This window comes from Papio anubis, chromosome 12, assembly GCF_008728515.1.
Source record: "Papio anubis isolate 15944 chromosome 12, Panubis1.0, whole genome shotgun sequence".
Taxonomy (NCBI): domain Eukaryota; kingdom Metazoa; phylum Chordata; class Mammalia; order Primates; family Cercopithecidae; genus Papio; species Papio anubis.
In genome coordinates, this window is record NC_044987.1 from 95,854,480 (window position 1) to 95,878,420 (window position 23,941).

A 23,941-nucleotide genomic window follows, 5' to 3' on the forward strand; every position below is an offset into this window, starting at 1 on the left:
AGAATGTTATGGCTGGAGGGGACTGTAGAAACATCTAGTCCAAATCATTTTACAGATGGAAAGCTTGCTAAAAACTGAAATTAGGCAAAATAAAAAAAATTTTTTTTTAAAGACTTGAGTTAGTAGAAAAAAATAGTATCACCAAGGCAGGAAATGACTCCTCTTTGTACCTAATGCACAGCCAATGCTTTTAATAGAAATCTGACCAGGAAGTTTTTAAATATCATTTCCTTTTTTGAGCTGGGGGCGTGGAGATTGAATGTTTTGTGGCAACATTTAATTCTCTGATAAAAGTACACATTTATTGTAGAAAATGTAAAAAATATAAGCAAGCACAAAGGAAAATAAGCCAACAAAAAGTTTAGTATATTTCCTTCAGGCTTTTTCTATGCAAATACAAAACTACTACTGTTTACTTTTTAAATGGAATTTGACAATTATTTATTCATTGTAAAACAATCACAGGAACAGCAGCAGTGTGGGTTTCCCTACGTAGAGGGTGGTATGCAGTGATTCTCAGGAGCTGGTTGGAAGGCACAGCTGAGGGACACAAACTGCCAGGAAATAATGTGGTAACTAGCCATGAGCTTGTGGTACTAATGGTGGCATGGGAAACAAGGTCTCTGCTTGACTTTTATTTTCACTCCATAACAAACTCGCCAGATCAGGAGCCTAAGGGTGGGTGGGGAGGGAGAAGAGAGAAAAAAGCAAAGGGAAAGTTCAAAACGACACTCGCTGGGGCTGAAAACCACACTCCCCGGTAGATGAGGGCCTTGGCTTTCTCTTGAAATGAAGGCTGATCTAGAACGCTGGCTGGGGACCCTGATTTGGCCTCTCTGGGGATACAATGTTATCTCTCGTTATCAGACAACTTTAAATGGTGGATGGATCTTCAGATCCTTTATAAGCTTATACTAGTTGCGGGTCTCCCTGAGAACAATTCCACAATATTTTATATCTATATATAGGCCTTTAACAAATACATGGCACACAAAAAAATCATCTTTCCCTATTAGGAAAATTTGGCTACTTCCAGGATTCCACAGGATCCTTCTCAGAACCTGCAGTTGTTAGGCTACAGCAACGTACTCAAGCTAAGTTGTGATACAACCACTATGACTTCTAATCTTAGTTTGGTGACCTCTTAGGTATCTCCAATCATCTCCCAGGTTTTAAAAAATTCTCATTATAGGAAATCAATTTTGTTCTATTTAATTGAACTAAAACAGAGGGTATTCGAAAGAGCTAAAAACTTCTGGCTCACATAGCTTCTGTCACCACCACCGAGATGCCACATGGGCTGACTACTTGAGTCACTTTTAATTTTTATGTTGCTGACTGTGTGTATCTCCTGTCTTGTAAGCATTAAACAACTGAAGACATACGCAGAGCTGTGAAATTCACTCTGCACTGAATAGACAAAAAGGGTTACACAGCATACAATAAGCACTTGGTATCCACATGGTTCTCAGCATTACAAACTCTGGGGAAGATGCTGCTTCGTAACCTCAAGGAAATATGTAAGCAAGGCATAACTAACACTTAAACAAGTATTCAACAGACATGTTTACACTAAATAAGTAAGGTTATATTTAGGGTTTAAACTCATCCCTGAATATCCTTAGTAACAACCTGGAGGAAAAACTGTGGTGAATGAGAACTTAAGTTTTCCAAGGATTATGGTTCAAATCCTCTGAAATCTATAACAGGTTAAAAAAATGAGAACTCAACTTTCTAGAGCAATAACTCTTCTCGAGGGCACTAGCACAAGGCGGTAGTGATTTTCACGTTTAATATATTACATATAATACTATAAAATAGACTAAGTTTTAAGGAAAGTCCATTATTATTAAAAGTTTAGTACTCTGAGTCTGGGCTTTCTGACAATAAAATACACCAGAGCAAAAGCCCAAGAAAGCACAACAAAGAGGTATACTAATTGACAAAATAGCTGCTGCAACATGCCACAGGCACCTCAGACCTAACCATTTCTGAAAAAGCATGGAACGTGTGGATTCCCAGGAAAAAACTGCCTCAGATCATTTGTAACAGGAATAGTAAGTGACCTCTCTAACAACACTCACTAGTAGATACTACATCTTTCCTGCGGCTCATGTGCATGTTATTGAGAACAGGGCAAGGAAAGGCACTGTTTTCTCCAGGTAGTTGTTTTTGAACAAGTGAGGGCAAGCTACACCCCTGAATCAGTACTTCGTGGCTGAAAACCCTCCCTCCGGAGGCTACCCATGTCAAAGCGGGTGGAGACCTCACAGCGTACTAATAATGTGTCATCCTTAATGAAAGTTCTTTGTCTTAGGGCTTCCAGATGCATGAAAGTTACATAGCCAAAACCTTTTGGGTTCCGTGGGATTGTGGGTCGCTGGAAAGCAAGCAGGTCTGGTTTGGCATCCATTATCTCTTCATGGTTTTGCCGTACAGGTGCTTCGGACTGATCAAGAATTGTAAGGCGTATTGTACCCTGGAAGGGCCAAGGGAGGTGGCTGTCATACTCTCCTTGCATCGTGTGGACAAAAAGGGATATATAGTTCGCACAGCGCTGAGCAGTCGGTAACTGAAGGTGCAAGCGCATGCAGAGTTTGTACCCGGGTTTGCCTGTGTAGAACCCAGGGCTATGAATCACAACAGGTTTCTCCTCTTCTTGACATTTCAAATGCATTCCAAAGTTGCCAATCTTCCAAATGTAAATTCCATTGCACTGCTGTGCTTCAATTTCAGCAACTTTGTCCTCAAGGGTTCGAATGGTTCGTTTGAGCTCACTTACATATGTACTCTGAGTTTCCATTTTAGCAGTCAGCTCCCGGATTTGATGGTCTTGTCTTACAAGGCGACCCTCTAACTGGTGGATAGTTTCCTGGAAATTCCGGACCTCTGAGACATACCCAGAGTCGGGTATAAGGCTCAAACTATGAACAGCCTGGGCCAACATTCTCATGTGTGACTGGGTGTTCTCTTGTAGGTGGCGTGCCAAGTGATTTCTCTGCATCTAAAAATCGAGCACAAGCCTCAGATTGGGAACCGATACTGTGAGGAGCAGGAAAGGGACCTGGCCAGGTCAAATAAGAGGTTTTCAAGTAGTCACACCACTTCCCTCAATGCTCTACCATTTTCCTCTGCCTTCAACAGATTTTTGATCCAATGAGGCGACTCTGCCTCTTAGTTCGCTGGAAAACAGACTATCTGATGACTACTCTCCCAGCTTTCACTCATATACATCTCCCTCCCACCTACAAAAAATGTATTTATACACATCCTTCTTTTCTGACTGAGATGCCTGTCCTCTCCAAGATTAACATTCTACCTGTGTGCTAAATGTTACCTGACCTGTTGCAACACCCCAGAGATTTTACTCAGTGATTTTTCTTCATCTTCAAACATCTCTCCCTCTTTAGAATACAATTATTAAAATATTTCCCATTAAAAAAGGATAAACTTCTCTGAAGATCTTTTGTCTCTCTCCAGTTAATATTAATACCATTTTCTTTTTTTTTTTTTAAAGTCAAGAATATAGTCTATCTGTATCGTCTGCAATTCCCAGTATACAAATCTATTGCAAATTGGATTTTTTTCCTGGCACCACGCTATTCAAGGTCATTAAGAACATCCTATTATATGAAAAACATTCATAATACAACACTTTTTTATTATAAAAGGTCACATAGTCTTTAAAAAACCTAGAAAATATAGATGACCAAAAAGAAAGTATGTTACCTATTATCTCACCTAACTTCCATTAACATTTTATTTCTTTCAAGTCTTTTTCTCTAAGCACAAAAATACAGAATTTTTCCACAAACTATAACCATACCATTTTGCTCATTTTATTTTTTTAAATTATTAAATGTATGTTTGTTATACATAAGTCAGGAAAAAAAGAAGTATAATGGAAAAGCAAAAGTGTAACTGCACTCTCCAAAAAGAAAGACATAACATAAACAATGATCCATCTCAGACATTTGACACTACTGATCATGAATCTTGAAACTAATTTTGGAGACCATAATAATACCTTCTCTTTGCCTGGTTCATCTGTTTCTTACACTGTTTGTTCATGGCTCTTTTCCTTGGTGTACTTCTCTTTCCTGTACATACTCTATCTGATCTCAATCACACCTTCCATTATCACCACAAATCACTTCCCCAAAGCAATACTTGAGTCCTAATTTCTCTTTGGGGCCTAAGACAGCACAGAATGCATGTCAGTCCTCTCCACCTGTTCCCTAGCTGGGTGAAGTCATATCTGTAACTCAATTCATTAAAACAGATTTTTCTTTTTTAAACTCCACCTCCAATCAGTTCTTCCTGTGTTCACTCTTTTTTGCCGAATGGCCCTTCCATCTACCCAGTGACAAAGGCCAGAAACCAAGAGTCATTCTAGATGCCCCCCTCTCCTTTACTCATCACATTTAGTTAGTCACATAGGCAATAGATCTTCTCTCCTAAATATGTACTGTCTCCTAGATCTGTCTTCACTGTCATCACCATAATTCAAGCTGTCTTCACTTAAGCATTTCCAACAGCTCAGGTACTAGTACCCCCACCTCCACCTCTACCTCAAATCATCTACATTGCTACTGGGTTGAACTAGCACAACACAAACTAATTGTAGTTCTTCAAATCACCATGCTCACTCTCTCTCACTGGTCTTCTCTCCCTTGTCTTCTTGGAAAACTATTTCACCTGTCAAGATTCAGCCCAAGGCATCATGTTTTTTCAAATCTGTCTGAACGCTTTAGGCATTGCTAAGTATGCCTTTGCTTCTGCCCATGGCATCCATGAATAACTCTATTATATAACTTATTACACTGCTTTATAAAGCATTTACATTCTTGTTGTTATTCTCCACTACATGATGTAACTGAGTATTTTTTTACTTATATTCAAGAACTAAAAGAAAAAAAAAAAATCTTACCTTTTCATGGCAACCAAAAGTACTAAATGTGCATGGAATTGGAGCTGTAGGGCAGTCTAGATCATAATGATTAGGCATCTGAAATCCAAAACAAAGGCTGAAAAATCCTCCTTGCATATCATGTTCGATGAAATAACATTTAAACTGTATTGTCAATGGCTGCTTTTGTACCACATTGGCAGTTGAACAGGTGCAGCATAAACCATCACCCACAAAGATTAAAATAGCATTTACTTCCAAAAGTTATAGAGAAAGGAAATATCAACATCTCATCATAACCCCTCCAATTATTCAAAATTCAAGAAAATGAATTTGTTCCTCTTGCTGGGAACTGGCACCCTCTAGTGGCACTTTACAGAAAAAACACCTGACAACAGCTACAACTGCAAACTCAATAGACTCCCACTACGGTCTAGGCCATTTAATAGGAACCAGTCAACTGCATGCACTGAAGCCACTGACTACACCCATACTTTCCTCATGACCACCTTTCAAAAATCATCTTAACTTTTGTTAATCTGGGCATATGTTAGTTACAATGGGGAGACTCAGATGTTAGAAGGTACTTTAAACACATTAATAAAAGCTCTAAAGAAAGTCTCAGTCCTCGATGTTGGAATCTAAGACACATTCTCTAAGGTAAGATCCATTATACTCAATCATATTTTTTAAAAGAGGTGCCAAATTCCCTTTAGAAATTTAAGTTAGCTATAGTTGTAGATATTTCAAACAGAAAGTACCGGAGAGACCATTTATTATAATTCAATCCTTCACTTCTCAAGAGGGAACAGTGTAGAACAGGGGTCAATAAAATTTTTTGTAAAGGATCAGATAGTAAATATGGGCTGTACTGCCTCTGTCCCAAGTATTAAGCTCTACCACTGTCATATAAAAGTAGCCATACACAAGACATACACACATGGGCATGGCTCTTTCAATAAAACTTTACAAAAAACAGGCAGTGAGACAAATCTAGGGGGCAGGCCAGTTTGCTGATCCCAGATCTATTTAGAATGTCAACTTGTTAAAGATGAGAGGGCACAAATAAAACCAGTTAATACAGTTTAAAACTAGGATGAAAACCCAGGTTTTCTGACTCTTAGCCTAGGGTTTTTTCCTATATTTTCTTTTGCTGGGTTTTAATTTGTTGCGTGGTTTCCTTTAAATATTAAAAGAGAGCAAAAAGGAAAATGAGTTAGGACTTCATAAGCAAAAGAAGTTTAACACCTTCAAATTAAGCCTTTGTTGGAAAAATTAATAGACTGGCAACAAACCAATGAAAAAGTTTTAAGGTTAACAAACTTGTCCAGTGACAGGTTTTGCTTGCTGCTTCTCAGTAAGGTATGTCAATAATGATCTCTGGGTTTACAGATTTCATGGGTATATAAATATTTAATGGTTAATATTCATGTTTTGTGGGAAAACTCCCCAAATGTCAGAAGATAGCAATCAGATGGAATTTTCCTTTCTCTACTAATAGTCAAAACAGTCTTTGGGCTGGGCTTGGTGGCTTGCACCTGTAATTCCAGCACTGCAGGAGGCCAAAGTGGGAAGATTGCTTGAGCTCAGGAGTTCGAGATCAGTCTAGGCAATATAACAAGACCCCATTTCTACAAAAAATCTAAAAAAATAAAAAATTAGCCAGGCATGGTGGTGCACACCTGTAGTCCCAGCTCCTTGGGAGGCTGAGGGAGGAGGACAGCCTGAGCCAGGAATTTGAGGCTGCAGTGAGCCATGACTGTGTCACTGCACTCCAGCTTGGGCAACAGCATGAGACTCTATCTCAGAAAACAAAAAAACCCCACCATATAATTTTCTGTTATAGTTACTACTTCTAATGATGCCCGATTGGTGGCCCACAGGACAACTGAACAGAAGGGCTACAGGTCCTGAAAATCTGAAAACTTCCCTGTATGCCTCAGGGATTACAGCTTCAATTAATATTCTCCTACTGAACAGAACTACTTTCCTTTATTTCATTGTTCTTTCTTATTCTTTCGGCCAATCTGTGGACACTTGAGAGCCTCATTTCCCGGTGTGTAAATAGATATATATCTTAGTTTTTCTTTCTATAACTGGGGACCCTTACTTTTGATTATTTTTATCTTAAAATTGGTTTTGTTGGGAATTTTTATGAATATACAAAAGCACAGGTATTATGTTAATGACTTAGGAATTCTAAGTACTTAAAAAGGGCTGGATGTTTTGTTCTTCATTAAAGTATTTATTACTTATATTAATTAATATAAAAAATTTCCACACAGCTCTAATACTTCTTCAATCTGTATTTCTTTGCCTTATTGACTTAAATTTTCAATTAAAAATCCTAACTCACTTCTTTAAGCTGTTTATGAAAATAATAATTTATGAAAATGAGTAATACCTGTTCTCTGATGAGTATAGTATTGCAGTATTCACAGATGACATTTGCCAAAGGACAGTTCTGGTCATGGATCTAAATTTTATTCGAGAAATATAATTAAAGCATGAAAATATCTGAAAAAGTGAAAACAACTAATTTTGATAAAAAGCAATTTTTCACTATAAACAAATAAGGACATCAATTTGTATAAAGCAAAAGTGAGTGAAAGTGAGAGTAATATATAAAGGATATTTTCTTTCTCTTTCCCAGTGTAATAATGAGATTCATTCAACCTTCCAGCTCTTTAAAAGAGCAGGGTAGTATATAAAAAATAATATTTCCAATTCCTTCCTTTTATCCTGTAACTACTTTGGACATCATCTGCCGAGGCTATAATTCTCCAAAGGCAATCTTTTTCCAAAAATTTTCAGCAGCAGAATGACAATTTGATTAAAATTTCTTGTCAGTAGAGTTAAAGAACAAATCTTTTATTAGGGCATGAGGATTTGGTGCTCAGGTTCTCATATGCCGCACAAGGGTGAGCCTTATTTTCTAGAATATAATGACTTTAGTTGACGTGCTAAGAAATAATTAGCCTTCCAGGTTAAGTCAATCTAATTTACTAAAGTTTAGAAAGAAGTTGTCGGGCTTGGCGCGGTGGCTCACGTCTGTACTCCCAGCATTTTGGGAGGCCAAAGCTGGCAGATCACCTGAGGTCAGGAGTTTGAGACCAGCTTGACCATCATAGAGAAACCCCGTCTCTACTAAAAATACAAAAGTAGCCAGGCGTGGTGGTGCAGGCCTGTAATCCCATCTACATGAGAGGTTGAGGCAGGAGAATTGCCTGAACCCAGGAGGCAGAGGTTGCGGTGAGCTGAGACTGCGCCATTGCATTCCAGCCTGGGCAACAAGAGCAAAACTCCATCTCAAAAAAAAAAAAAAAAAAAAAGAAAGGAAGGAGTTGTCATTTTACTCTGATTATGACTGAGACTTCTCTATATTTATATCAAGTTGGCTGACTTTTTTTGAATATTTTATCAATGTAATGGATATAATACACTTGATCTCAAAGTAGGGAAAAACTGCCAATATGAATTTATAAAAACTGTAGTTTAAGGATGTATCTAAGTAATAGAACAAAAGAACATAAATTATATGTAGATTATTTTATAAAAGTATACATAGGATAGGGATCAAGGGCTTAGATTTCAGTGTTAGCTTTTTTATTGGCAATATTAATACAAGTCTACTTAATCTATCTCAGTTTCTGAATATAAAAACTGTCCTATAATCATGATGCTGTTAGGCACCATCAAGTTTCTTTTTAAAAGATAAACTTTTTGCCTGGTCCGGTGGCTCGTGCCTGTAATCCCAGCACTTTGGGAGGCCGAGGCGGGCGGATCACCTGAGGTCAGGAGTTCGAGACCACCCTGACCAACATGGAGAAACCCCATCTCTACTAAAAATACAAAAATATTAGCCAGGCATGGTGGTACGCGCCTGTAATTCCACCTACTCAGGAGGCTGAGGCAGGAGAATCGTTTGAACCCAGGAGGCAGAGGTTGTGATGAGCTGAGATCACACCATTGCACTCCAGCCTGGGCAACAAGAGCGAAAAAAAAGGATAAACTTTTAAATTTAAATATAACATACAAAATGAGAAGTAAATGTAAATACATTAAATACATTATATATACAGCACGATGAAGTATCATCGAGGAAACAGACTTTGTGGGTTTGATTTATTCTTCATAATAATTATAACCCATTCTCTTTTTCAAAATAATTTTGTGTAGATCTTATGCAGTAATTATTCTACTTGTTTGTCTCCAATCCAAAATTGGTCATTAAAATATCACACGGGAAAGCTGATCAGCATATGCCTTTCCTAGAAGTTTTGTTGCTTGCCTATCTACAATAGTGATAACTAGTATAAATGTTTTTTAAGAAAGACATGCAAATACAAATTCTACACTTACAAACTAAAATGGCTTATTGAAGCTTCTTTTCTTAAAAATCATTTTTCCCAAAATTGATAATATAGACTCAGAGTTGGAGTCACATCCTTATCTACTGCTAACCCCCTCAAGTACACATTGAAGAACAATGTTTTACGAAGTAGTGAATTTAACAACTCCAAGTTAGTACATGCCTCTTTATCTTCAAATGCCACTAATGCAGCACAGTTGTCACAAGAAACCTGTCTCCTTGGACAATCCTTCAGAATGTGAATATTAATATGGAATTTTTGGAAGGGACGTTGGCATTGGGGACAATCCACAAGAGCAAACTCACAATGTGCTTGATGATCCTATAATAAAAAAATAATAGATTAGTATTAGCCAACTCTGAAGTCTTCTACATATAATCTCTCCTAATAATATACTGTTCTCTTTCAGCAGGCTACTGAACCTACTTTGTCTAGTGCACACCACAGAACCATTCACAATGTGAACGTCTTTAGTGAATTTTTTCAAATGGTCATGGATTGCAAATTTATACAAGAAATGTGAATTCTCAAGTTCATGCATCCAATTAGGGTAGAGAGTTGGAAAGAAGTCAGATTTCCCATTTATCAATTTATTACTGTGTTGAAAAGGCCACTCTCTTTTAAGAGCTAGTAAGTAAAAGGAGCAAGTAGCATAGCTGTCTTAAACATTTAATTTCAAATATAACATTAATAATATTTAATTTCTGGTAAAAATCACCAAGTTAATAATTGATCTATTTAGTTTAAAAGCAAATTATTTTATAATCTGATTGTTTCAGTTAATCTCAAACTATAGGAGTATTCCATTTAGTTCATAATAAAATGCACAATTTAAAAAACAGAAAAAAGTATAATGAGGATACTGAGATGATTACTTGGGACTTAGTGCTTATTTCAAAATGACAAAAATGAAGTTTTAAGATTAAAATGTGACACTTGTATTTTCTTTTTTGAGATGGAGCCTCACTCTGTTGCCCAGGCTGGAGTGCAGTGGCGCGATCTTGGCTCATTGCAACCTCTGCCTCCTGGTTTCAAGTGATTCTCCTGCCGCAGCTTCTTGAGTAGCTGGGATTACAGGTGCATGCCACCATGCACCGGCTAATTTTTGTATTTTTAGTAAGAGATGGGGTTTCACTATATTAGTCAGGCTGGTCTCGAACTCTTGACCTCATGATCCACCTGCCTCAGCCTTCCAAAGTGCTGGGATTACAGTGGTGAGCCACTGTGCCTGGCCGACACTTGTATGTAAAATGCTCCTCAGGTTTACTGCAGACAAAACTCACCAAAAAAGCTTATGAAACAATACTGATTTTTTAAAAAAAATTACTGCTAGGCAAAGCCAGAGTAGGTAAAACAGTATATTTCTGGTTTCTACTTATATTTATATTCAATAATTAAAGGACTGGCATTAATTCAGCAAGAATTTATTAACTAATCATCATATGCTAGGTACTGGCAATACACAGATGGACATAGCAAAGTCCCTATTCTGTAGGACCTTCCTTTCATACATGCGCTAACAGCTAGAAAAGAACTTTAATACCTCAAGATGCCTCAGTTCCATCTTATGCAAACAACCTTCATTTGGACACTTCACCATCAGAGAAAGAATCTCACGTTTTGCAAAATTGTCTGGAAATAGTTGATTTTCCAGCAGTATTTCATTGTCAACTGGACATTTGTGACCTGCATCCCTAACAGAAACAGAATACACACAACTAGATTTAAATATTCACTTTAGAAAATCCAAACAACTTTAATTCGCTATATATAAATTCTCCATTTACTGTTTCAGAAGGAAAAAACAATTTAACACATTATATTGCACATCAACAAAATAAACTGTTCTTTTATGAAATGAGTACAATTAGCAGCATATTGATAGCCTATCAAAAGCAAAGGGATTTTTATACAGTAGGATAGAGTCCAGCTTTTTGAGAAAAATTAGCTGAGTAAGGTATTTTGATTGGTATAAAATGAAGTGCAAGTTAAGAATGGGAATTTTGGCCGTCTGGCCTCTGTGTTGTCACACCTATACAACACACTAGAAAGATGCTCACAGTGCTAATAACATGTCTATAATGCAATTGCTCAGTCATAAGTAAAAATTTCAGCACTTAGCAGTACCTCCATGAAGTCACATTTTAAAGTTTACTCTGAAATAGTCACTATAACACTCCAGCTAACAGGCAACAAAAGTCCTCCTTTATTTGTATGTCTAGGGTCCAATGTGACAGAAAGTTAAAGGACCTCTATGTCCTGCTTCTCAGTGGTTTATTCTTTCTTATGCTGGAAAACACTATCCTCAGGAAAAGACAATGGGGTTGTATTGAGATGCACTTTGATTGCTTGAATGACAAACTCAATGAGAAATTTCAGAGCAGTTCCTTTAAGAACACTGGCACTAGGTGTTCGTTTTTAAAAAGCTTACGGGGAGACAGAAAAAAAAAGCCTCAGACTTCTTTTTGTGGGTTGTATTTCCTTCTCAGACCACTGTCCCACTACTTTCACAAACATCTTGCTATTAAAAAGCTGCTAAAGGTTAGCTACCTTCCTGGGCATGGCTGACACCTGGTAAAAAACTACATTTCTACCTACAGGAAAATCAATGATCCGTAATATGCTACCATTTTACCTAAATACAACATAAATAAAAATAATTATACACAGAAAAAAAAAGTTGAGGCTGGGCACAGTGCTCATGCCTGTAATCCCAGCACTTTGGGAGACCAAGGTGGGCAGATCACTTGAGGTCAGCAGTTCAAGACTAGACTGGACAACATGATGAAACCCCATCTGTACTAAAAATACAAAAATTCACCAGGCATAGTGGCATGCACGCCTGTAATCTCAGCTATTGGGGAGGCTGAGGCAGGAAAATCACTTGAACTTGGGAGGCAGAAGTTGCAGTGAGCCAAGATTGCATCATTGCACTCCAGCCTCTGCATCAAAAAAAAAAAGTTGTGCCTTTAATTCTGCTCTCATGCATAGAGCGGTCGCAACTAGGGGCAATTTTGACCCCCAGGGGATATTTTGGGACTTCTAAGTGCAGGAAAGGAGGATACTAATAGCATCCAGTGAGCAGAGGCCAGGGATGCTGCTAAAGATCCTACAACACACAGGACATTCTCCCATGACAAATAATTATCCAGCCCAAAATATCAATAATGTTGGCCAGGTGCAATGGCTCGTGCCTGTAATCAGCACTTTGAGAAGCTGAGGTGGGTGGATCACGAGGTTAGGAGTTCAAGACCAGCCTGGCCAAGATGGTGAAACCCCATCTCTACTAAAAATACAAAAAATTAGCTGGGTGTGGTGGCGGGTGTCTGTAATCCCAGCTACTCAGGAGGCTGATGCAGAGAATTGCTTGAACCCGGGAGGCAGAGGTTGCAGTGAGCTGAGATTGTGCCACTGCACTTCAGCCTAGGAGACAGAGCAAGACTCCATCTCAAAAAATAAAAAATAAAATAAAATAATGTCGAGGTTGAGAAAATCCACCCAAAATAGATCTTGTAAAGTCAGCACTGTGTAATACATTTTTCCCCAAAATTGAAACAACAGATGTTACCTTTTGTGATTTAAATTAAGCCAAGTACCGAGTATGGATGTAGTTACTCTTAAATTCAAATTTTATAGAAAAGTTAATGTAAAAGTCGGCAGATAAAAACTTTTTGGAGACTAACAAATTGCCAGGACAGACTTACAATGAATTCACTAATATAACTAGATGGCTATTTATTGAAGAACATAAAATCTGCCCCCATTCATCCAATTTTTTGTCCTGTATAGGAATCCTTAGTCACCTAAAAAATTCCTATGTACTTTTGAATTACAGTAAAATGTATCTATTTCCATGGAAATTGCAAGTACTTTCATTCAGTTAAAGCAACCATGATTTACTGATCATCTACTATGGGTCAGGCACTATTTCCAGAACTTGGGAAAAATCAAGAAATAAAACAGATCTAAAATTTTGCTCTCAAGAAGCTTATAATCCAGTGGGGCAGACAATAACCACATAAATTATCTGGTGCTTTAGAAGGCAGAAAGTGCTAAGGGAAAAAAGAAAAGTAGAGCCAGGTGGAGAGATTGGGAGTGTCTGGCAAGAAGGGTGGAACCACACGGTGGTATAAACAGGGTGGTGAGGGGACCTATGAGAAGGTGACATTTGAGCCAAAGAGGAAGAGTTAAGGGGTTAGCTGTGGCAAGAGTGTTGCAAACAGAAGAGCTAAAGCCACTCACCAAGGTAGGAGTGTGCCTGACACGTTCAAGGAATAGCAAAGAGGGAATGAATGGGTAGAAGGACAAAGAGCACAGCAGAAAAGAGGTCAGGAAATGAATCATGGGCCTATTATACAGGGTTGTAAGGAGTTTAGTTTTTACTCCCAGATACCCTGCTACAATGGTCTGAGCAGAGATGACACCATCTTACTTATTTTACTAGGTTCACTCTGGCTGTTGTATTGAGAACAGCCTGGAAGAAGGCAAGAATAGAAAACAGGAGGCCTGTTAGAGAGCTGGTGGTGATTCACAACAGGATGGTGGTAGAGGCAGGAAGTGAGTAGGGACTGGATTTTGGATATATTATGAAGGTAGAGCCTTCAGTTAATACTTTCTTTAAAAATACTGGTAATTTTACAGTTGACCATACACTTTAGGTAACAGGCAAGATTTAACATGCCTAAAATCACAATAACTCATTGCTTACAGTCAGTATTCTTTGTGTGTTTGAGATTATCCTTCTCTAGTAGCATCATAATTTAAGGTACATTTAAAAAATACTGTTTTCTTTAAAGCATAGAGTCACTCCCCAGTCTGCATTAGAACTGCTTTAAGTAAAAGTAGCAAATTATTTACTTATTTATTCAAGGGTCAAGAGAGGAGGAGATTCAGGTCACTTTTCACACAACAGTGGAAACTGGGATAAGAATCTAACTTTCTCAATTTTCTGTCCATTGTTCTTTTTTCCTAAGTAGCTTTTTATGTGTAAGACTACTTTTGGGATGTTCCATGTTCTATGTAATAATGTTCTCTGCATCTGGTTCTGTTATAGGACACCATTCTTTCTTACGCTCACGTACCTTATTGATTTTATGATGCAGGCTTTGCAGAACCTATGGCCGCATGGTGTTTGCACTGCTTCTCGTAGAGCCATCAAGCAGATGGGGCATTCGTACTTGCTTTCCAGGGGTGGGTCAAACTCTACATCGTATCCCTGGATCTCCTCCATAAATGAGCTGGAGAGGTTTCCCGTGCTGGCAGTTCCACCCACACTATCATCTTTTGTTGCAGCGCTACAGGAACTGGCCATGGCCACACAGCAGTCACTTTCAGACTGGCTGGATCCACAGCTGTTTTCACAGTTTAGCAGACTCATAGTAACTTGATTATCACTTGCTCTGTAGAAACAACAAGAAAAAATGCCTTTATAAGAAACGCACACACTCACACCCCACACATATATATCATAGCTTATCTATACAAGTCACTTTTTAATTCATGTACCTCAGCTGTATTGTTATTTACAGAAAACTTTTAAAAGTGTTTTGAGCTTTTTCACAACTATTGTAAGTTACCTGATTCTCTCCTTCAAAATATATATTATTATTTGTGCAAATCACTTGGAGCACACAAAGAAAGCTAGGTCCCTTCAGAAGTTCATGATCTAGTAGAATGACAGCATATAAAGTTAAAAAAGGAGAAGCACCTCAATTGTAATATTCTTCTATATCACAATTATCTGTTTACATGTCTGTTTCCTGTGATTGAGCTAAATATTTTAATTTCCATTTCCTCAGTACTTAGCACAAGATTTTTCATCCAGTAAGTGTTCACTAAGCATTGCTAAAGAACTTATCCATGTTGTTCAAGTTCCTTCAAGTATCCTGAGCTGAAGGGAATAGTATGGCTAGCAGCTCGGTGCCAGGAAAAGCAGTACACAAGGAATCAGGTGATCATGTGCCACTATCAGACGCGTGATTAGAGCAAGTTACTTAACCATTTAGATCTTGGTTTCTTTTCCAGGTCTAAAATTCTATAAGGACTTCTAAATGCTCAGTGTGGAGATTTCTATTAGGTATTAAAAATAGAATTGAAAAAGTGTACTTTTATGTCCTTCTGCCTTCAGTCAGGTCAAGTGACTATGTTTCATTATTAATGACTGGAAAAACAAGTGATGTTTTGTTTGCCTATGGAAAACTATTGGTTTCATGAGCAGAGGAGATATTAGTATTTACAAGCAAGCAGCTAATACGTAAGAGCAATTCACAGCCCATGTAACCACATCTGTATTTTAAATAATTACTTTTGAAAAAAATTTCTAGTATGTGCCAGATATCATTCTAGAAACAGAATGTAGGCCTCCAGTCATATTCTCCTGCTTGTCTCACTTTTATGTAAAATTCCTTGCTGCCACTGCACCAAATCAAAGATTAAGACAGTAGTACTCAATCCTTTTACCACTACAAATACCTTTTAATTCTTTTCAAAGATTCTCAGTAGCACTTGATGACCACCTACAATGAGGCACTATTCTGGCTGGAAAGGCAGTGCTAGTAAGTGGTGCTGAGCTCAGGTGCTGGAATTGAGTGATATGAATTCAACTCTTTTCTTCCATTTATGAGCTGGGCAAATTATATAACCTTTCTGTGCTTCAATTTTCTCATCTGTAAAATGGTTCTAACAATAAAATCCACCTGAGTTACTCAGAGGATTAAATGTGTTAATATGTGCAAAGCACTTAGAACAGTGCCAGTCAGTAAGAATGAGCTACTACAACAACTTCATGTAGTATTTTACTTAAGTTTTGTTGTCGCCACTTATCAAAGTGGTAGTTATGGAGCTTAAAAGGTTAAGCAACTTACCCAAGACAACCCAACTAATAAGTAACAGAGTTGGGATCAGAACCCAAGTCTACCTGACCTTGGAGCTTTGCACTTTGCACTACACTACTTTTATCCATGTTTTGACCAATTTGTCCATGAAACTGCATTTATAATTTATTTGCCTTTATTTTATTACACTAAAGTGCTGGCCACAGCTACTATTAAACATGGTCTGTCCAGCACTACTACACTAAATTGACAGAATTCCCAAGAATCTGCAAAGAAACTTGGCATGTAGTTTACTTGTCTAGGTGTTTTTTTTGGAGACAGCGTCTCACTCTGCTGCTCAAGCTGGAGTGCAATGGTGCAATCTCGACTCACTGCAACCCCTGCCTTCTGGGTTCAAGCAAGTCTCCTGCCTCAGCATCCCCAATAGCTGGGATTACAGGCGCCCGCCACCACGCCCAGCTAATTTTTGTATTTAGTAGAGACGGGGTTTTGCCATGTTGGCCAGGCTGGTCTAGAACTCCTCACCTCAAACGATCCACTTGCCCTGGCCTCCTAAAGTGTTGAGATTACAGGCATGAACCCCCGTGCCCGGCTGTGGTTTATTTAGTTTTGATACAGTATGCCCTAAGTTAAAAATAGCTCCCATAGCCTTGCTATATCTGATGTGGACTCCTAGGGAAGGTTCATATAGATTGAAAGGAAGCAAACAACGGCAAGACAGCAGAAAATAGCAGACCTAGTCACTACAGCTGAGTCATAAAACAGGGTATAGGGCCCCCTTTATACCTTCCAAATCTGAGGACAAATGATGCTGTTATGCTACACTAGGGTATATATCCTTTGTTATCTTTATTCCCATATATAGGCATACTCAGACAGTTTGGGTTCAGTTCCAAACCACGGCAATAATCCAAATACCATAATAAAGCAAATAATACAAATTTTTTGGTTTCCTACTACATATAAAAAGTCATGTTTATACTATACAGTAGTCTATTAAGTGTGCAATAACATTATGTCTAAAAAGGCAATGCATATACCTTAACTGAAAAACACCTTATTGCTAAAAACTGCTAGTGATCATCTGAGCCTTCAGCGAGCTGTAATATTTTTTGCTGGTAGAGAGTCCTGCCTCAATGTTGATGGCTGCTGACTGATCAGGTTGGTGATTGCTGATGGCTGGGGTGGCTGTGAAAACTTCTTAAAATAATACAACAATGAAGTTTGCTACCAAGAAGTATTTCTCTGTAGCATGTGATGCTGTTTGATAGCATTTTCCCTCAGGAGAACTTCTTTCAAAAATAGCGTTAATCCTCTCAAATTCTGCCACTGCTTTATCAACTAAGTTTGTAGAATATTCTAAATCCTCTGTTGTTATTTCAACAATGGTCACAGCATCTTCACCAGGAGTTGATTCCATCTCAAAAAACCACTTTCTTTGCTCATCCATAAGAAGCAACTCTTCACCTGTTCAAGTTTTACCATGAGACTGCAGAAATTCAGTCATATCTTCAGACTCCACTTCTAATTCTAGTTCTCTTGCTATTTCTACCATATCTTCAGTGACTTCTAATGAAGTCCTGAACCGCTCCAAGTCATCCATGAGGGCGTCTTTCAAGTTCAACTTCTTTCAAACTCCTGTTAAGGCTGATATGTCAACCTCCTCCCATGAGTCACAAATGTTCTTAATGGCATCTAGAAAGGTGAATCCTTTCCAGAAAGTTTCAATTTACTTTGTCCAGATCCATCAGAGGACTCACTCTCTATGGCAGCGATAGCCTTATGAAATGTATGTTTTAAATAATAAGACTTGGAAGTCTAACTGACTCCTTGATCCATGGGTTACAGAATGAATGTTATATTAGCAGGCATGAAAACAACATTAATCTTGAACATCTCCATCAGAGCTCTTGGGTGATTAAGTGCATTGTTAATGAGCAGTGACATTTTGAAAGGCATCTCTTTTTCCCGAACAGTTCTTGACAGTGGGCTTAAAATATTCAGTAAACTACGCTGTAAACAGATACACTGTCAAGGCACAGGCAGAGTAGATTTAGTATAATTATTCAGGCCCTAGGAGTTTCAAAAGTGTAAATGAGCACTGGTGTCAACTCACAGTCACCAGCTGCATTAGCCCCTAACAAGAGTCATCAGCCTGTCCTTTAAAATTCTGAAGTCAGGAACAGACTTGTCTATAGCTATGAACGTCCTAGGTGGCATCTTTTTCCAATAAAAGGCTGTTTTGTATACACTGAAAATTTGCTGTTTAGTGTAGCCACCTTCATCAATGATCGCAGCTAGATCTTCTGGATAACGTGCTGTAGTTTCACATCAACACTTGCTCTTTCACCTTCCACTTTTATGTTATGGAGATGGGCTTCTTTCCTTAAATCTCATAAACCAATCTCTGTTAGCTTCCAACTTTTCTTCTGCAGCTTCCTCACCTCCCTCAAACTTTACAGAATTGAAGAGAATTAGGACCTTGCTCTGGATTAGGTTTTGGCTTAAGGAAATGTTGTGGCTGGTTTGATCTTCCATCCAGACCACTATAGCTTTTTCCGTATCGGCGATAAGGCTGTCTCACTTTCTCATTAGTGAGTTCACTGGAGTACCACTTTTAATTTCCTTCAACAACTTTTCCTTTGTATTCACAACTTGGCTAAACGGCCCATTTTGGCTTCTGATGTGCCTTCTTCAGTACGCATAATTATTTCTAGCTTTTGATTTAAAGTGACAGACCTGTGGTTCTTTGGTTCACCTGCACACTTAGAGGCCATTGTAGGATTATTAATTGGTCTAATTTCAAAACTGTTGTGTCTAATTTCAATATTGCTGTGTCTCAGGGGAGTAGGGAGGCCTGAGGAGAGGGACAGTAAGGATACCAGCTGGTCAGTGGAGCAGTCAGAGCTCTCATATTTATTAAGTTCACCATCTTATATGGGTGTGATTCATGTACCCCAAAACAACAATTACAATAGTAACATCAAAAATCGCTGGCACAGATCACTATAATAGATATAATGAAGTTCTAAATATTGCAAGAATTACAAAAATGTGACAGACAAATGCAGAGTGAGCACATGCTGTTGGAAAAATGGCATGGAAAGACTTGTACAATACAGGGTTCACATAAATCTTCAACGTGCTGAAGAAAAAAAAGCAGTATCCGTGAAGCGCAAAAAACCAGTGCTATAAAATAAGGTATACAGATAGACCTCATTTTATTTTTGTGTCCAATTACTTCCTTAGGTAAATTTCCTAGAGGTAGAATTGTTGGATCAGAGGGTATGTAACTTTTTAAGCTTTCTGATAGATAATCCTGGTTATCCAATATGTGTCACACATTCTAATTTCCACTCCCACAAGCATGGTATATAGGCAGGAGTCCATTTTTCTCTACCCTTGACAATATTAGGTATTGAACCATTTTTTTAAAAGTAAAATCACTTTTGAGAAATTAGTATTTGTTATTTGGTTATAGGACATATATCCAAGTGCTGGCCAGAAGACAAAGGCAGAAATTATGAAGCTAGGTGTATCTTTTCTTTTCTGCCCAAACGTCCAGTTCAAAATTTAGTTTATTGGACAGTCTATACACTGCCTGCTTCCAATCCAGTTCAAAAGGCTTGAAGGTCTTTAGGTTTGAAGAGACCTTTTATAGCTAATGTGTTCCTAAGAAAATCTGTCTAATCAGTTATAATTCCTTAAAAGGAACTCCACTGTGGGAATGCAGTGTGACATAAAAGTGAGCATGTTCAAAATCTATTTGCCTTCAAGTTTCACATTACTTTCCACACTTTAAGAAGCAATCCAGAGCTTTCTATTTTCCAAATAAACTTTTTTATATGGTCACCCTTTAAGTCCATAGTATATAGTTCCATGTAATTGAACATAAAGGGAAAATTAAGTTAAAAACAGTTCTTGACTGCCACTTAGCATTTTTGTTTCCTCTTTCTTTGGTAAGTTAAAACATTTTGTCCCTTTAGTTTTAAGGATCGCAATGAGTTAAGGAAAAATCACCTTTCTAACTTAATTATAATGATAACTAATACTAAGAGAAGAACAAAAAGTGCTTTGTGTCAGTTACAGAAGTAAATAAAAGATGATCTGGCATGCATGCAGAAAATATTGTGCTCTATCAGGATTTTTTTTTACTTTTTAACCTCCTACTGTGTCATAGGAGCTGCTACAAAAGCAGGCTGGAGATAGAACTTTGATTTTACATAAGAAAGAATATGTTTTTGTTAAAAAAATATATATATATAATTTTGTCAGGGTCCTGCTCTATTGCCCAGTCTGGAGTGCAGAGGCACGATCATGGCTCACTGCAGCCTCCACCTCCTGGGCTCAAGTGATCCTCCCACCTCAGTCTCCCAAGTAGCTGGGACTACAGGTGTGTGCCACCAAGCCTGGTTAATTTTTGTATTTTTTGTAGAGACAAGGTTTTGCCATGTTGCCCAGGCTGGTCTCAAGCTATCCTCCCACCTCAGCCTCCCGAAGTGCTGGGATTACAGGCATGAGCCATTATGCCAGGCCTAAAATAAAAATTTCTTACAGCCTCTATTCTACTTACTTACGTGGCTTTCTACAGGAATTAATAAAGGGATGGAACAAAGTATAAATCGTTCCTTAACTTGTATGTTAAGAGTGTCCTGATTGTAATTCCCTTTTGCAGTTGTGAAATCTAATAAGCACTACCTTAAATATTGTGGAATGTAACTACTGCTAACTTACTTCAACTATAAAATGAGTAGTACTGAAAACAGCCTTGTCATAAATCATGATTTAAATTCACAAATTAGTGTCTGGGTGTACATTATCATCAAAGGAGAATACTGTAAAATGTCTTGGGGGAGGGGGAAGTAGGATGATGTACAAAATATTAGTCCTCCAAGGCAGATGCTAAGGAGATACGAGCCAAGTTAAAAGAAGTCAACGGGTTATGTCTTAAATGAGTCAATTTTAAGTCAACTGAAATTCATACATGAGTAAACATGTAACTTATTAAAGTAAAAACCATGTAAAGAAAATAGGAGAAATTACCTTTAATTTCCTACTAGCTTTAGAAACAGAAACTGTTTACCAGCTTCTTAAATTTCTAAAGTGTGAAGAAGTACAAATGTACTCCAATGGCCAAGAGATGCTGCAAAATATTCAGCTGTTGTGCCTTAACTTTGAATCCAAATTCAAGGGGCATTCCCCTTCCTGGGCACTATTTATTCTGCTCCAGGAGGCAAGGATTTGAACTTCTCTCCAAATCTAAGTGGCCAAAAGTTTATCGGCATCATATGCCCAAAAATTTATCACAGAGAAGACCTCATGTTACAATTCTGAAATACTGTGGTGCATGCAGGCTGAATCTCTGATGTAATCCTGTACCCACCACATGCCCGACTCCTTCCCAGAGTCACAAAAGAGGCCACATTGTTCTTACCTAGACCCTCAGCCTCAAAATCAGAAAAGCCCCTCTCCCTTCCCTAGCAACCAAAAGAGAATGAATGAAATGACAGCGGCCAAGTTCACAAGGCCAAAACAGAACTTCTTTACCAGTTTTTCTCGTTTCTATATGGAACCTGTGTAACAAGACATTCAGAAATAGTAATCTGCTCCCAGAGAAAGAAACAATCAAATACCATACAGCGAAGCTGCTAATACTTTAGGTGCTTTCTGTTCACATTCAAGACAGTCCTAACTCAGCTGGAGTTCCCCTAAAGCCAAATACTAGGAACAGCTTTATCAACCCGGCGTCTGGAACAGTCGCTCGAACTATACCGACTGTAGGGGTGGGGGAGGAAACATTCGTGTCATCTGAGCCTTTTTTTTTTTTTTTTTAAACTCGCTGCCTGAGACTTCTATCGAGTTGAACAGGGAATCCAAAAATAGCTTTCCCATGACAGTGACAGACGGAGTCGCCAGGAACGTAAAGGATTTTTAAAAAATTTAAGCAGGTGTTTGTTTCAAGGAGCGGAAAACTGCAGGAGGCAATTTCCTTATCTGGGAAGGGGAAAAAGCGGAGTGAGGGGAGCAAGGTTGAGGAAGGCGACGTGGGGTTTTTTAGGGGGTGGAGTGAGCGAGGAAGAGGAGGCCTGGGGAGCAGAGGTCAGGGGACAGGGAACGGTGTCCGCGACCTGTGGGAAGCGTGGAATCAGAGGCGGCGTCCCGACCGGCGGGAAGCGAGGGACAGGGAACGGTGTCCTCGACCAGCGGGAAGCGAGAGGACAGGGGCGGCGTCCAGCAACCTGTGGGAAGCAAGGGAGCAGGGGCGGCGTCCCTGACCTGTGAAAAGCGAAGGCACAGGGCAGGCGTCCCCGACTGGTGGGGAGCGAGGGGACAGGGACACCGTCCCCGACCTGCCGAGAGCGAAAGGGCGGGGGGCGGCGTCCCTGACCGCTGGGAAGCGAGGCTGCGGCCGCCAGAAGGAGGCGCCTGAAGGAGACCCACCACTCAAGTGCGCAGGGAGGCCGAACCAGGCGGGCAGGGCTCCCCCCGAGCCGCACGACTCCGCTCAGCCAAGGTGCTGGTAGAGGACGGATACAGACACTGCGCGCCGAGACGTGGCTGCTTGGACGTCAAACTCTAGGTCTAATGGGCTCCGTCGCCATCTCCGGGAACCGTCCGCAGGCCAAACCCCAGCTGCGGACGCCACTGCTTCCGCCTTCTCTGCTGGCTGCGGGGAGCGAGGGGCAGGGAGCGCGCGGGGGAGGAGACAGAGCGGCCGACTTCGGCGAGAGTGCCCCCTGGCGGTGATCCTCCAGGCGAACTGTGGCACGGGCCGGGCCCGGCCCCCAGCCCCGCCGCCTGGCTTTCTTCCAGCTCGCGCGTCCCACCTGGGAATTCGTTGCGCCGCACAGCCAAATCCGAGTATGTCAATGGGTGTGTGTTGGAATGGGGATGGCGACGACAAGATCACTCCCCGAATAACTTAATTTGGTGAGCAGCAGTGACAGTAGTAATCCCAAATTGCGCTTTTATAGCACTCCTATAGCAGGAGAAAACCCCAGCTGGGCTGGATCGCTTGACTTTCAGGAATTCTTAAATCCCTCCCCAGCTCCACCTTCCTTGCCCAGGAAGTTTCCGCGATCCATAGAACTCTCTATTATTACCTGCTCTTCCCCTTCATCCGGTCCAAGGGAGGCAGCCCTTGCATTAAATATTTCTTTGAATTTCCTGCCAACAACACCAGCCCTTTGTTTTTCTCTGTCATGGGAAAGCTATTTTAAATTCCCTGTTTAACTGGTCATAAACGTCTAGGGAATGTACCACGCATTTGCTGGAGAAGCACAAAAGATTTTCATCCACCTCTGCGTATTGGGTTCATCGTCCACCTCTTAGGAGAGGTTTTCCAGGATAGTGGTCGTGTGTATGTATCCTGAAGCCAGAATGCTTGGTTCCAATCCAGTTTTTCCCTTAATAAATGTGTGATTCAGGTAAAATACTTAATCCGTACTTGTTTCAGTTTCCTCATCTCGTATTAACATGGGGATAATAATAGTATCTACCTCATAGTGTTGTTGGAAGGATGAGATAAAATATGTAAAGAAGTTATTTAAAACTATCTGGCCAGGCACAGTGGCTCATGCCTATAATCCCAGTACTTTGGGAGGTTGAGGCAGGAGGATCACTTGAGGCCAGGAATTTGAGACCAGCCTGGGCAATATAGTGAGACCCCATCTTTACACAAAATTTAAAAATTACCTGGGTGTGGTGGTGCACATCTGTAGTGTGAGCTACTCTGGAGGCTGAGGTGGGAGGATGGCTTCAGCCCTGGCAATTAAGGCTACAGTAAGCCATGATGGCACCACTGCATTCCAGCCTGGGTGACAGAG

The 23,941-nt window shown here is 39.6% G+C and overlaps 2 protein-coding genes across 2 annotated transcripts in view; one reads left to right on the top strand and one right to left on the bottom strand.

Moving 5' to 3' along the window:
- Window positions 1-23,941, top strand: part of PRR5L (proline rich 5 like) — a 246,468-nt gene that overhangs the window by 201,147 nt on the left and 21,380 nt on the right. The window lies entirely within an intron of this gene.
- TRAF6 (TNF receptor associated factor 6) lies at window positions 412-22,821 on the bottom strand. Its single transcript, XM_003910025.5, has 7 exons — window positions 22,557-22,821; window positions 14,364-14,681; window positions 10,826-10,976; window positions 9,445-9,603; window positions 7,314-7,385; window positions 4,931-5,008; window positions 412-3,004 (listed from the first exon to the last, which is right to left on the bottom strand). The coding sequence occupies exons 2-7, from the start codon at window positions 14,657-14,659 to the stop codon at window positions 2,192-2,194; spliced, it is 1,569 nt and encodes a 522-aa protein (XP_003910074.1). The 5' UTR covers window positions 14,660-14,681; window positions 22,557-22,821; the 3' UTR covers window positions 412-2,191.

Excerpts from the sequence above, each read along its gene's own strand:
- TRAF6 (XM_003910025.5), bottom strand. The coding sequence starts at position 14,659 with ATGAGTCTGCTAAACTGTGAAAACAGCTGTGGATCCAGCCAGTCTGAA. Across the intron at positions 7,386-9,444 it reads TGGCATTTGAAGATAAAGAG|ATCCATGACCAGAACTGTCC; the intron begins GCATGTACTAAC and ends AATAAAATTTAG. Across the intron at positions 5,009-7,313 it reads CTATACTCATCAGAGAACAG|ATGCCTAATCATTATGATCT; the intron begins GTATTACTCATT and ends TTTGGATTTCAG.